Here is an 11,854-nt window from a genome sequence, read left to right on the forward strand (position 1 = left end):
ATAAAAAGTCTAAGCCAAGCGTATGTCACAAAGCAAGGCAAGACACTCTTATCTGCTGAAGCTCAAAATCATAACAACATTGAGATATACAAGAGATAGGGAAACCTCAAGAAATCAGAAAATGTACAATACCTAAAATTCCGAAGTTTTGTTAGTTTCACAATATTTTCTTTCAACAGTTCTTAGCATTTATCTAAGTCGCTTTTCTTCTGCTTCACAAATACAAACCTCAACCAGGCGATTCGTATGTATAATTGACAGTAAAGGTAGGCTATAGTCGGTACAATAAACAAGAACAAATGTAAGATTCATGGTGTTGCTTCAGCGGGGCACCCTTTTCCGACTGAGTATTTCCTGCTCCCTTAGCCGGTGCTGGAACCTGGCAAGGCGAGCTTGAAGGCTGACGAGACTAGCTGCTTTGCGTGATAGCACAAAACTCAACTGTGTCACATAGTTGTCGATATGGGAGCCTGGTTGATCCACTTCGGCTAATAATTTCATTTCCTGCCACGCAAAGCAAACAAATTCAGTATCTTGACGTCAATGCTTACAGATGAAAGTAAACAAGAAAGTAGAGAGAACGGCTATTACTTCGCGAACTATCTCCATAGTATCTTCAATCTCCTTACGGTGGGCTGCAATGAGGGCGGCTTCTTCCTGTATTAAAAAATAATTAGCATTTTGAGGTAAGGCCCCTGTCATGTGTTTAGAAGGGTTTAGAGCCGACCTCCAGTATCTCATTGATACTTCCATCACGAGGCTCGGGTTCGCCCTGCTTAGCAACAGGGGTACTTGCATTAGAGGTGTTCATATTTTGTTGCTTGTAACTGGTGGGCGACATTACATCCATATTGTCATAGTCCCTTCTCATTCCAAGCCCCTGCTTTTCGAGCCTATCCTCCCTGTAAGCTTTTAGCCGAGGTGAAGATACTTTCTGCACCTTCTCTTCTGCATTAGTCGAACTCTGAGGGTATCCAGCAGAAAATGTCTTCTGACTGGTAGAGCCCCTCAAAGAATTTTTAACATCAAACCGTTCCTTTTCCATACCAACAGCAGCCATCCCGCTCTCATCACGGCCATTTAAGTTAAAATTGGAAGAGAAACTAGAAGGCGGTTTATCTTCCTCAATAGAATTATTGAAGGATGAAGTTTCCTTCTCAGAAACTCTTCTACTCGTATCCATCACTTTAGATTCTTGAAGTTGCTCATAATAATCCTCTGCCTCAGCAGCAGCAGATGAAGTTGTAGCTGATGAAGGTTCCTTGACACTTGACGGCAATGAACTAGACTGATCCTTCCTCGGGTTCCCACTTTTTGAAAGACTTTTAACCCTGTTAGTCGATGGCAATTTGTTAGCTTACCAAGTGAAAAGGACACCTGGGCCACACTGATAAAAGGATAAATGACAGCCAGCAAGAGGAGGAGCTAACCTATCAGCATATCTCAAAGTGTTGAGAGTATGCTCGCATGAACCAGCATTTGGAGAAATGCAAGAGATCATAACAGTCCTTGAGTTGCCCACAAAGGAGTCACGAAGAACCTCGGTAAGCTTGCTTCCTCGAAATGGGATGTGAATCTGGTCATTGTCAAGAGCACGAATGCATTCCTTGAGTGCCAGTAAACTTTTGTTGATTTCTGCACCTTCAATCCTGCACAGAAACAAAGACACAATCTGAATAAAATCGTATCACCAAATTCTGAATTCCGTAACTACAAGATGATCTTGGAAGATAAATTTTGCACAAAACAAACATGTCAGTGAAAACTTAGGATTATCAATTAACTATACTTGCAACAGGTCAAAGATACTCATCAGACAAACATCAGAAATAATGTAAAATGAGTCTAATGGTAAAAGTGGATAAATACTCATGTTGGCAGGCATAAACAAGTGCATGTAAAATAGTACAAAGAAGCACCTCCAGTAACAGAAGAAATTAATACCGTGTTTGTCGATCGTTATCTGTAGTGTCAGCGCCCCTCTCGCTACCAGCAAGATCAATAAAAGAAATTTTTCCAACAACCTTCCCAACCCTGGATTCGTTTCCATCATTATTGTAATTATTCCTCCTAGATTCTTTCACCTCAGGGTGCTTCTTCACAACCAGTTGCAAAATAGCATGGGATCTCGAAGACTCCTCATTAACACCAGTCGAACCCGTGCTTCTAGAGGAATTTCCCCTCTCAATATATTCTTTTACAATAGCCACATCAGAGACTTCAAACTCCTGCAGTCCTACAATGCAGACTTGTTGTCTGCCATCTTCTCTCATGCATAGTTTCCTACATAAGAAGAATCCACAATCAATCAACATTTTATTTTAAGAAAGGCAACTAATGAGGATAGATTTTGCATTCTTGATGACAATATTTAAAACTTATTTTTTGGATATAAGGGAGCCTAAGCTAACTTCATCAAGGGTCATTTTGTAATACTAATTTATAACAGAAGCATTTTTCAAATACAGTTAATTTAGGAATGAGGTTCTCACACATAATGTAAAAACATTCACTACTTCAATACAAGGGTTACCAAGTAAGAGTATTAACTTCCTATCGCTCAGAAGGTCATAAAGTTTTCCTCCATATATTTCAAAATAACTCAGCCACAGCTTGAATCTTTGATTGCGATAAACTGGCTGGTGTAGCAATCTCACAAGGTCTTCTGCAGCTCGAAGAGGTAATGGCTGCATAGTGAATGTCTTGCCACTTCCTGGTAAAATGGGGGACATAATTTTTATCTACCAGCATTTATAAGAGCTCTTACAGAAACAGATACAATAAAGCAGACATAAACATATTCAATAAATCAGCCATAAATAGATTCAGAGAGTTCAGTGTTTCTATAATTGGAAAGCAAGCTAAAGTAAAATGGCTTGTCGAAAAAGATGTTGCAAAGTGCTCCTCAGATTAGCTCTGCAATAACAAATACTCTTAGTGTCTCTTTCTATCATGAAATTATTTCAGCACTATAGATTTTAAACATGTTGTGCTTGGTTTCAACTTTCATCTGGTGTGCATGTTCTCAAATCCCTTCTGTTATCTTACTCTACCTTACATTCTAATCATCATAGAGGATTCAAATATATACAAATGATTGCATACACCAATTATTATAAGCATAAATAATATACGGAGTAGTTAATATTCCATTCGTTATCTTAATACACACACATAGAGACCTTCACTAATAATTATCTTAATGTCTTAGAGTGTATAAAATTGCAACAGGAGCTTGTCACCAAATGGCCGGCCAGTGAATACGAAATCTAAGGATAATATAATAGTCTGGAATTGGTTCGTCCAAACATAGTTCTTATGATTATACATCACAACATTCTTTCCTAACTCAATCAAACAAATCTTTCAGATGCATCATTAATGATGCAATATTACGAAAAGCATCCATTACATTATCTCCTAGGAGTAAAGATGATATAGTTTAATTATTATAAGCATAAATAATATACGGAGTAGTTAATATTCCATTCGTTATCTTAATACACACACATAGAGACCTTCACTAATAATTATCTTAATGTCTTAGAGTGTATAAAATTGCAACAGGAGCTTGTCACCAAATGGTCGGCCAGTGAATACGAAATCTAAGGATAATATAATAGTCTGGAATTGGTTCGTCCAAACATAGTTCTTATGATTATACATCACAACATTCTTTCCTAACTCAATCAAACAAATCTTTCAGATGCATCATTAATGATGCAATATTACGAAAAGCATCCATTACATTATCTCCTAGGAGTAAAGATGATATAGTTTAATATGATTTGATATGGTCTTACATACAGCAGTACAATAATATAGGATGCCTGGCATGAAAACATATAACTAAGCTAGATTGCATCGTGATGAATGTCTAAATACTGTGCAAATGGATAAAATGATGGTATTATACTAGTCAATCTCACAAAAGGTTCAACAAGTTGAATAGGTGCATTCCTAGGTCAGTGAGAATATACACACCTGTTTGACCATATGCAAAACATGTTGCTTTGGTACGTTGAAAAATGATAGGAATTATTGGCTCGACAGTCTTGCGGTATACCTGCTTACACATGTAAGAAGAACCTTAGTGGATGTAACCAATTTTCATCCCAATTTTGACCAAGAGTTTTCATCCAAGAATGTATTATTACCTCATCATTTGACACTTGCTCATCCAGGACAGCATCAAAACAAAACTCGTGCTTCTCTACATATGCAGTCAGGTCAACCTTCATCGCAACTCTCAAAAGTGAGTCCCCAATCTCAGAAATGAAAAAATAAATAAAAAAAAATAAAAAATAAAAACAATAAACCCAGGATACTAACTAACCAGCATCAACACAACACAAACAAGTATAATAATGTTTTTAGATGCCAAAAACATGTCCAAACCTTTAACTTGGGTTCATGGACTGTTAAATAGGCATCATCATACACAGCCACAACATCATCCTCTTTGCGTGCAAGTTCCTTCTTGTTTAATGGCCTCTTACGAACCTAAAATCAAAAGAAAGAATCACATTTACTTTGTACTTGATTATCAGTAAAGTTATTGCACCATATAGTTCAATTGAAGGTAATTTACATCAACCAGGGAAACTCATCGTACCACAACTTTAATCTTAGCCACATTATTTTCTCTTGTGCTCAATTCTTTTTCATTAAAAGACCCGACTGGAGCTTCTGCATCCATCTGTCCCCTTTGCTGCCTGTTGGCTACCCCAACAATATCAGTATCAAAGGCTTTGGTCACAGCAGGCATGAAAGGAGATGACTCAAATGTATCTGAGATAACATGCTGAAAATAAACAAATGGAAGTGTTCACTATTAAGTAGATATATCTAGTTACAACTGGAAGAATAGAATTTCCAATGTCAATAGTAAGTGTAGCATACATCAGATAAGAGCTCAGTGTCATCCATAGAATGTAAGTCCAAAAGTCCAGCTCCAAAATCCCCTCTGAACTCAGGAGAGTAATAGCCCTCTGTTGGAGTAAATGCACCTGAACTCTGGGCAGTTGGGGTCGGGATATGAGGCTCTGACACATTTTCACCATTGAAATTGAGATTCCTCATTAATTTGAAGAGCCTCTGTTTCTCTTCTGCAGATTGCGGTCCATAGCCCTTCATACACCAACAGGCCTCCCAGTTAATATAAACACACCCAATACAGACAGAGTGCTATATAACACAATCCCAGAGGCATCCTTAACAGGATACGGAGTGGTGGTGGTACTATATGGTTTTAGTCCACACACAGTGAGAAAAATGAAATTCATTCAAAATTCTATAAACTAACTAAAGCAAACGGTGCCACTAATCCCAACAAAAGCAACGGATGCCGAAGCTTCTCAGTTCCACATCCACGCACTTATGGGATAAAAACCATAGCTAAATCATCAATAAGCAAACATTTTCAAAGAACCAATCTTCACCTGCATCAGGAGGTTAGGGAGCAGGCGGTTATCGACTGCATTGGACGACATTGGAGAGGCCAGATGCTGCAATCCAGCAGATTGCAGCCAGCGAGCCATCACAGCATCCCCCGCATCTCCGCTGGACACCCCTGGTCCTGCATTGTCATAGAGAGTGGTGGCCGCAGCCGCGCTGCTCTGCTGCATCTGGCCAGCACCGTGGCGCATCGATCTCTTCTGGGGAGCCAATTTTCAAGATCTAGTTTTTCACACTTCAAGCAAACAAACACAACAAAATTCCAGAAATCAATAACAATCGATTGTCTAACCACTAAATCATCATTGATAAATCGAATTCAACAACAAAATAGCTCAAATTTCAGAAATCGTACGAAGAGGGGAAAATCGGAATAAAAGGCAACACACAGCAACGCGCTCCGCCACCAAAATCAGCAATCCAATTCCAATTCCCTTTATTTCGCTCACAAAAATCCCGAATTCCCTACGTATACCCTATATAGATCATCGCCGAAACAAAAATATCGCATTTCAATCAGAATTACATCAAATTCAAGCAATGCTATGGCAAAAAACAAATCCATAGCATCCTACCTGAAACAAAATCAATAGAACATCAAATGCAGACAGATCTGAGAGTTCTATTAAAAAAACAAAAACACGAGTAATTTCGGTCGAAATCTTCTGCAGATTTCTGAGATTGCTTGAGAGAGTGGAACGGAGCGACAGATATATGATGATTATATATATATGTATAGCTACATTTGGCGAGTAAATTATTCATCATTGCATTTTATGGATATTAATAATACACAGATATACGTATATGAGTTTGTATGTGTACATTTACCTGCAAAAAAAGTGTATCTCACAAAAATGTGTGGTGACTTTTTTCGAAATAAAGTAGTAATATTAATAAACGGCTCATTTTGGAAGTTAATTATTGGACATTTATGCCGTTTGATTATAGGTATTTTAGACATGAATTTTAAAAAATTGTAAAGGAATGGGTGTGATAAAATTAATACTCCTATTATATATGGTCTATATTTATATATTATTAGTTTGGATTGTAATCCATTGCTAACTAATTAGGAATCTCAAATTAAGATAAATCTTAGCCATTAGATTAGAAGATCTAGTGGTTGTCTCATGTCTCACTAGTAACATTTTAATCACCTTTTCTCTCTATCTCTTTCTTATTTTATCAATTTTGCATTAAAATTCATGTCATCCACAACCAATATTAGGCTTAGACTTCTAATATATGGACATATTTACTAAGGTGGTGTTCGGTTGTTAAAATAAAATAATACCAATATATAATCTAGGATTGAGTTGTGAGATTATTTTAATCATAGGTGGTTAGCTATGACTAATTATCTCATGATTATCCATCTAGAATTGAGTTGTGAAATTGAATCTCATGAACCAAACACACTACAAATTTAATTTTAGATACAATCTTTCCGAAAAGCCCCTAAGATTTATATTTACAGTGTATATAGTATATGGACTATTAAATTTTAAAATAAGAAATGTGTGTAGATTATGTTTTTAGGGTATGAGGTTTAACTTTTGTAGGTCTAAGTAGGCCAACATGCTTATAGATAGCCTCCTCTTAGTACTAATAATATTAATAATTCTCATTATATATTAAGATGTATCATGATATCACATGTAACATTGAATATGCTACATTTAGGCATGTAGATACTAATTGTAATATTATGATTCTAATGGGCAGGGTCACAACTTTAGAAATACTAATATTAATAATATTATGATTCTACTATACTGCAAACTGCATTTTTACTATAAACCGCAAAGTTAATACCTTCCATTTAGATTTCCAGATTTCGATATCAACATGTTACAAATAATGTCAACACAATGTCATCCTGGATTAAAGCATATTAATGTCAACTAGCTTCATAAAAATGTCAAAACAATATTTTAATCTCGGTTGAGATTGTGCTGACATTATTTGTCATCTTTTGACATTAAATCTGAAAATTTAATGGACGAGATTTACTTTGCGGTTTGTAGTAAAGATGCAGTTTACAATGGATACATCCCTACTAATCATAATGAATAGCAACTCTGCATTAACATTTTTTTCATAATTGTTACCACCAAACTTCACTTTCCCTTTGTAAATCGTTTGACGAGGCCATTTTTTTTTATCTTCTTATTTTACCTCAAGTAAATAGTAGTTTGAAAACCATTATTAAAGGGTCTGCACCTGAATAAATTTGGTTATATTTATAAAGTTCAGAAATTTAAATTATAAACTATTTTAGAAAGACCCATTAATTGCATCTCTAAACAAGTTATCTTGTGTTTTCAAAATTGAACAATTGATATATAAAATTCAGAAATTCAATTTAGACAAAACAAATCACTTCAGACACAAGGATAATAAACTATTTCAAAAATATTCATAATGACATCTTTAAAACAAGTTATCTCGTTCTTACCAATTAAAATACAAAGTTGAAAAATAACTTGTACGTAGTTGCTTTGTGGATGTTTAACGGTGTTAGTTCTATATTAAGGGCCCGTTTGGTTTCCATGTTGGGCCAACATATGTTAGGAGATTGTAACCTCCAATAGCTGGATTGGAGATTGTGTTAATAATCTCGGGCAGGTGTTTGGTTGTACAGATACGTATCCTCACCCCTTTGATATGGCCGTTTGGTAACCTATTCGGAAATAGAGATACAAATGTTCATTCTCGGATTTATCCTCAGACAAATTTCAAAATTCCAATATTGCCCTTAGTCAAAGTTTTGGCGCTGAAAACCGATTTCATCTCTAACCTTAATGCCCGATCCCCAATTTCAGAGCAAATCAACACTCGTGGTGGTGACCGGCGTCTTGAAGCTTCTTCGCTCGCCTAGAGTTCCATCCGCAGAAGGATACCAGGTATTATTCGTCGGGTTAGCCGTATATGGCCTTACTGTACTGAAGGTCCCCCTCTATTTCAAAATAGAGGGGTAATCAAGACAATTGGGTGAAATTTGAATTCTTCACCTGTAATTGCAGCTCCCTATCGCATGGTGAACGAGGGATGGAGTTATCGCCATTTTCGAACTACATAACTCCTCCTGAATCGGGTAATGAGATGCAACAACCGGGTTGTGAAGATAGCTAACATGGAAACCAAACACAAAAAATAGGGTAGATAGAGAGGTGTATCTATGCCTAACATGGAAATCAAACGGGCCCTAAGTATGCGCCAATAAAATATAATCCATTACTCTCTTCAAAATATTCTCCCCATCCCCTAACAATTCTCTCATTTTTACCATTTGATCTGTCCCATAAAATTAGTCCACTTTTATATTTAGCAAATTTCTATCTGATGAGGTCGACTTCATTCTTTACTAACAATACTCCAATCCAAATTTATTTCCATCTCTTCTATTTTATCAATTTCGCATTAAAACATATCACATATACAAAGTTTCTATTTTGTGTGTGTACGCGCACGCGATAAGCCTCCCCGTTGTTGTTTGTTATTTTACTCATAAAATTACAAATATACTCCGTAATAAAATATGTAGACACATGTAAATAAATTATTGAAGATGCCTCTTCTGCATAGTGCTAGGCGGCAACTAAGGTAATTATATGGGATAAATAAAAGGACAAATATTTAATTCCATCGGAGTGAATATTACAAATTTACCCCTATTCGAATTAATTACGTACATATTTGATGTTGGGTCCCTGTATTCAACGATAATTCCAGCACAGAGTCCAAGAATTTGGAGACAACACTCGCTTTTCCAAGTTGCATGGGATAATTACCCCCAACAAATTTTCACATTGGATCCTGCTGCTGATTGTGATGTGATTTATTTGTTTTTTCAATCATCAATATTTTGTACGACTTTTTACACCCAACTAAATTATTTCTCTGATTTCTTCAACTATATATATATATATATGAGTTGCATTTTGCATCATTTATCTTCAGAACCATCCACAACGTTGTTACTTATACGTCCCTTAAATTACTATTTACGGGCCCTATTGTACTTTATTACTCTATTTCTTATTTGAAGGCCAGAACCTGCAACCCTTCGTCCCTTATCTGTCCCTTAAATTACTATTCATTTAATTTCATTTTTTATTTTTATTTCCAACAAATTCAATTAATAAAAACACACTTCATTAAAAATAAAATAAAATTACAACATAAAATAAAAATACAACTTAGAATTCAAAAAAATAAAAAAATAAAAATTACATAATTTAAAATACAATTTTATAGAAAATAAAAAAACTACTCTGCCGGCGAATCATCCCCCGAAGGCGGTGGAGGTGCACTGAAGCCACCTGGAGGCAGAATATCAAGTTGTCTTGCCATAAACTCAATTCCGGCAAGGTAGGCTTGGTATTGGGGAGACGTCATACGGGAAGTGTCTGCCATTGTGGCGGTCATGTACATGGACATTAGGGAGTTCAAGGGTGCCCCCGAGCCCTAACCCGCCTGGCTTGATTAGGCTCGGCCCCTCCTCCCTCTAGCCACCTTCGCCGCATTTTTCCCTTGCGGCCGACGGCGCCCACAGGAAGACCCCCCGGCATCGTCTGTCGTGCCCTCAACCTCCTGCGAGGCAAACTCTTGTGCGGCGCTGCCCGAACCGCCCTCACTAGACGAGTATTGACCACCCGTCGTGTGCTTCGTGCGCTTCGAGGTCGAGCCCGAGCTGGACCGGACACCGCCGGTTTCCTCATCTTTGACGACCTCCCAAGCATCGACATATTTGAATTGTTTGGCGGTGTTGTCGTAGTAGACTTGCAAAGCCGACCTCAGAATGTCGACTCATGTGGCTCCGCTTTGGTAATGAGACGCTTCACTCTTGTAGATGGCGCAAAATTTTTTGACCTCTCTGTCGACTCGGTCAAAGTGAGCGCGGAGCATCCTATATGTGTGGCGGCAGGACCCCTTCGGCTTAATCTCGTGGTAGGCCTCGGTGACCTTTTCCTAGAAGCACTTCCGAGGTTGTTGATTCCCGACGATGAGATCGTGCGAGACGCTGATCCAGGCATTGTACACCGCCAGCGTTTCTTTGGGGCTGTACGGATGCCGGCCTAGATCCTCCTCCTCCGCCCTGGAGCTTCCACCGCCTGGGACTCCTCCTCTGCCTCGGCCTCCTCCACCGTCTCGACTTCCTCCTCCGCCTCGACCTTCTTTCGGAGTGGGTTCAACGGAATAATCCTCCCGAATCTGGAATAATCCCTACGAATACCCCTGGCGTCGACGATCAAAATGGGGTGGTTGGTACCCCTGGCGTCGACGATCAAAATGGGGTGGTTGGTACCCCTGGCGTCGACGATCCCTGGGTGCCCGGCGTCGACGAACCGGATCCACCACCAAGGACATTGTACATGCCCCCAAGTCGCCGAAAGCGTTGATGTCGAACCCGCCGAAGCCGCCACCGCCAGAGTTTCCGTCGCTGGACATTTTGTGATGAGAGGTTAGATGAAAATTGGAGAGGAAATGAAGATGATTTGGGAAGAATAGATGTGTATTTGTGTGTGAAATGAGGCTGAATTATGAGTATTTATAGAGTAAAAAAATAATAAAAAAGGTTCGTTTTTTCAAAATTCGATTTAAAAAAAATGATTTATTACGTCGGCGTGACGATGCCCACTCGTGTGCCGGCGAGTGGGCGTCACGCATGGCGCCGGAGAGCGCCACATCGCCTCGGCGCGTGGCTAGACGTCTCGCCATTCGTCACGGCGAGACGGAACGCGGAGCGGGCTGGGGGGGAGACAGGGCGTTGCAACGCGTCATGCCGCCGTCTCGTCCCTTAGTGACAGAATACATGCCACCGTGTGACGCGTTGCAAGTGGCCTAAGTAATTTGTAGATTTTGAATTATTGACAAATACTCCCTCCGTCCCATTAAATATGCAACATTCGCTTTTCGGCACGAGATTTTATGTAATGTTGTTTTGTGAGTTAACGAAGAGAGAGTAAAGTAAGAGAGAAGAAAAAGTAAAGAGAGTATTGTTTCCGTTTTTAGAAACGTTTCATTTTTATGAGACAGACCAAAAAGGAAAATGTTTCATTTCTAATGGGAGAGATGGAGTAATTAGTTGTTATGCCCACGTCAGATGCAGCCTAACAAGTCAAGCCTTGCAGACGTTGCAGTACACTTATTTCTTAAATAAAGAATACTTGGTTTGACCAAATTATCTAATTTAACCATTAAATATAAGTATTTGAAAATTAAATAATACAGTTATACCTAGCTAGCATTCATGAACTTGGTTAACCCTGTTATTAGTTTCCATTCACTCTAGAACAAAATAATTCAAATCTAATGGATATAAAATATATATAGACAAATTGCAGCTGATAAGAAATTAACAATAAGCCCAAAATAAACACGTATGTCA

At 38.3% G+C, this 11,854-nt stretch overlaps 1 protein-coding gene across 1 annotated transcript; it reads right to left on the reverse strand.

Moving 5' to 3' along the window:
- Positions 1 to 87: 87 nt before the first annotated feature.
- LOC121782897 (kinesin-like protein KIN-13A) lies at positions 88 to 6,210 on the reverse strand. The gene is made up of 14 exons (XM_042180892.1): positions 6,033 to 6,210; positions 5,813 to 5,933; positions 5,442 to 5,692; positions 4,903 to 5,130; positions 4,616 to 4,804; positions 4,399 to 4,503; positions 4,158 to 4,235; positions 3,985 to 4,066; positions 2,551 to 2,713; positions 1,945 to 2,283; positions 1,431 to 1,649; positions 728 to 1,331; positions 592 to 657; positions 88 to 504 (listed from the first exon to the last, which is right to left on the reverse strand). The coding sequence occupies exons 3-14, from the start codon at positions 5,646 to 5,648 to the stop codon at positions 322 to 324; spliced, it is 2,463 nt and encodes an 820-aa protein (XP_042036826.1). The 5' UTR covers positions 5,649 to 5,692; positions 5,813 to 5,933; positions 6,033 to 6,210; the 3' UTR covers positions 88 to 321.
- Between the last annotated feature and the right edge of the window lie 5,644 nt (positions 6,211 to 11,854).

The sequence above is a fragment of the Salvia splendens genome, chromosome 2 (assembly GCF_004379255.2).
Source record: "Salvia splendens isolate huo1 chromosome 2, SspV2, whole genome shotgun sequence".
Lineage (NCBI taxonomy): Eukaryota > Viridiplantae > Streptophyta > Magnoliopsida > Lamiales > Lamiaceae > Salvia > Salvia splendens.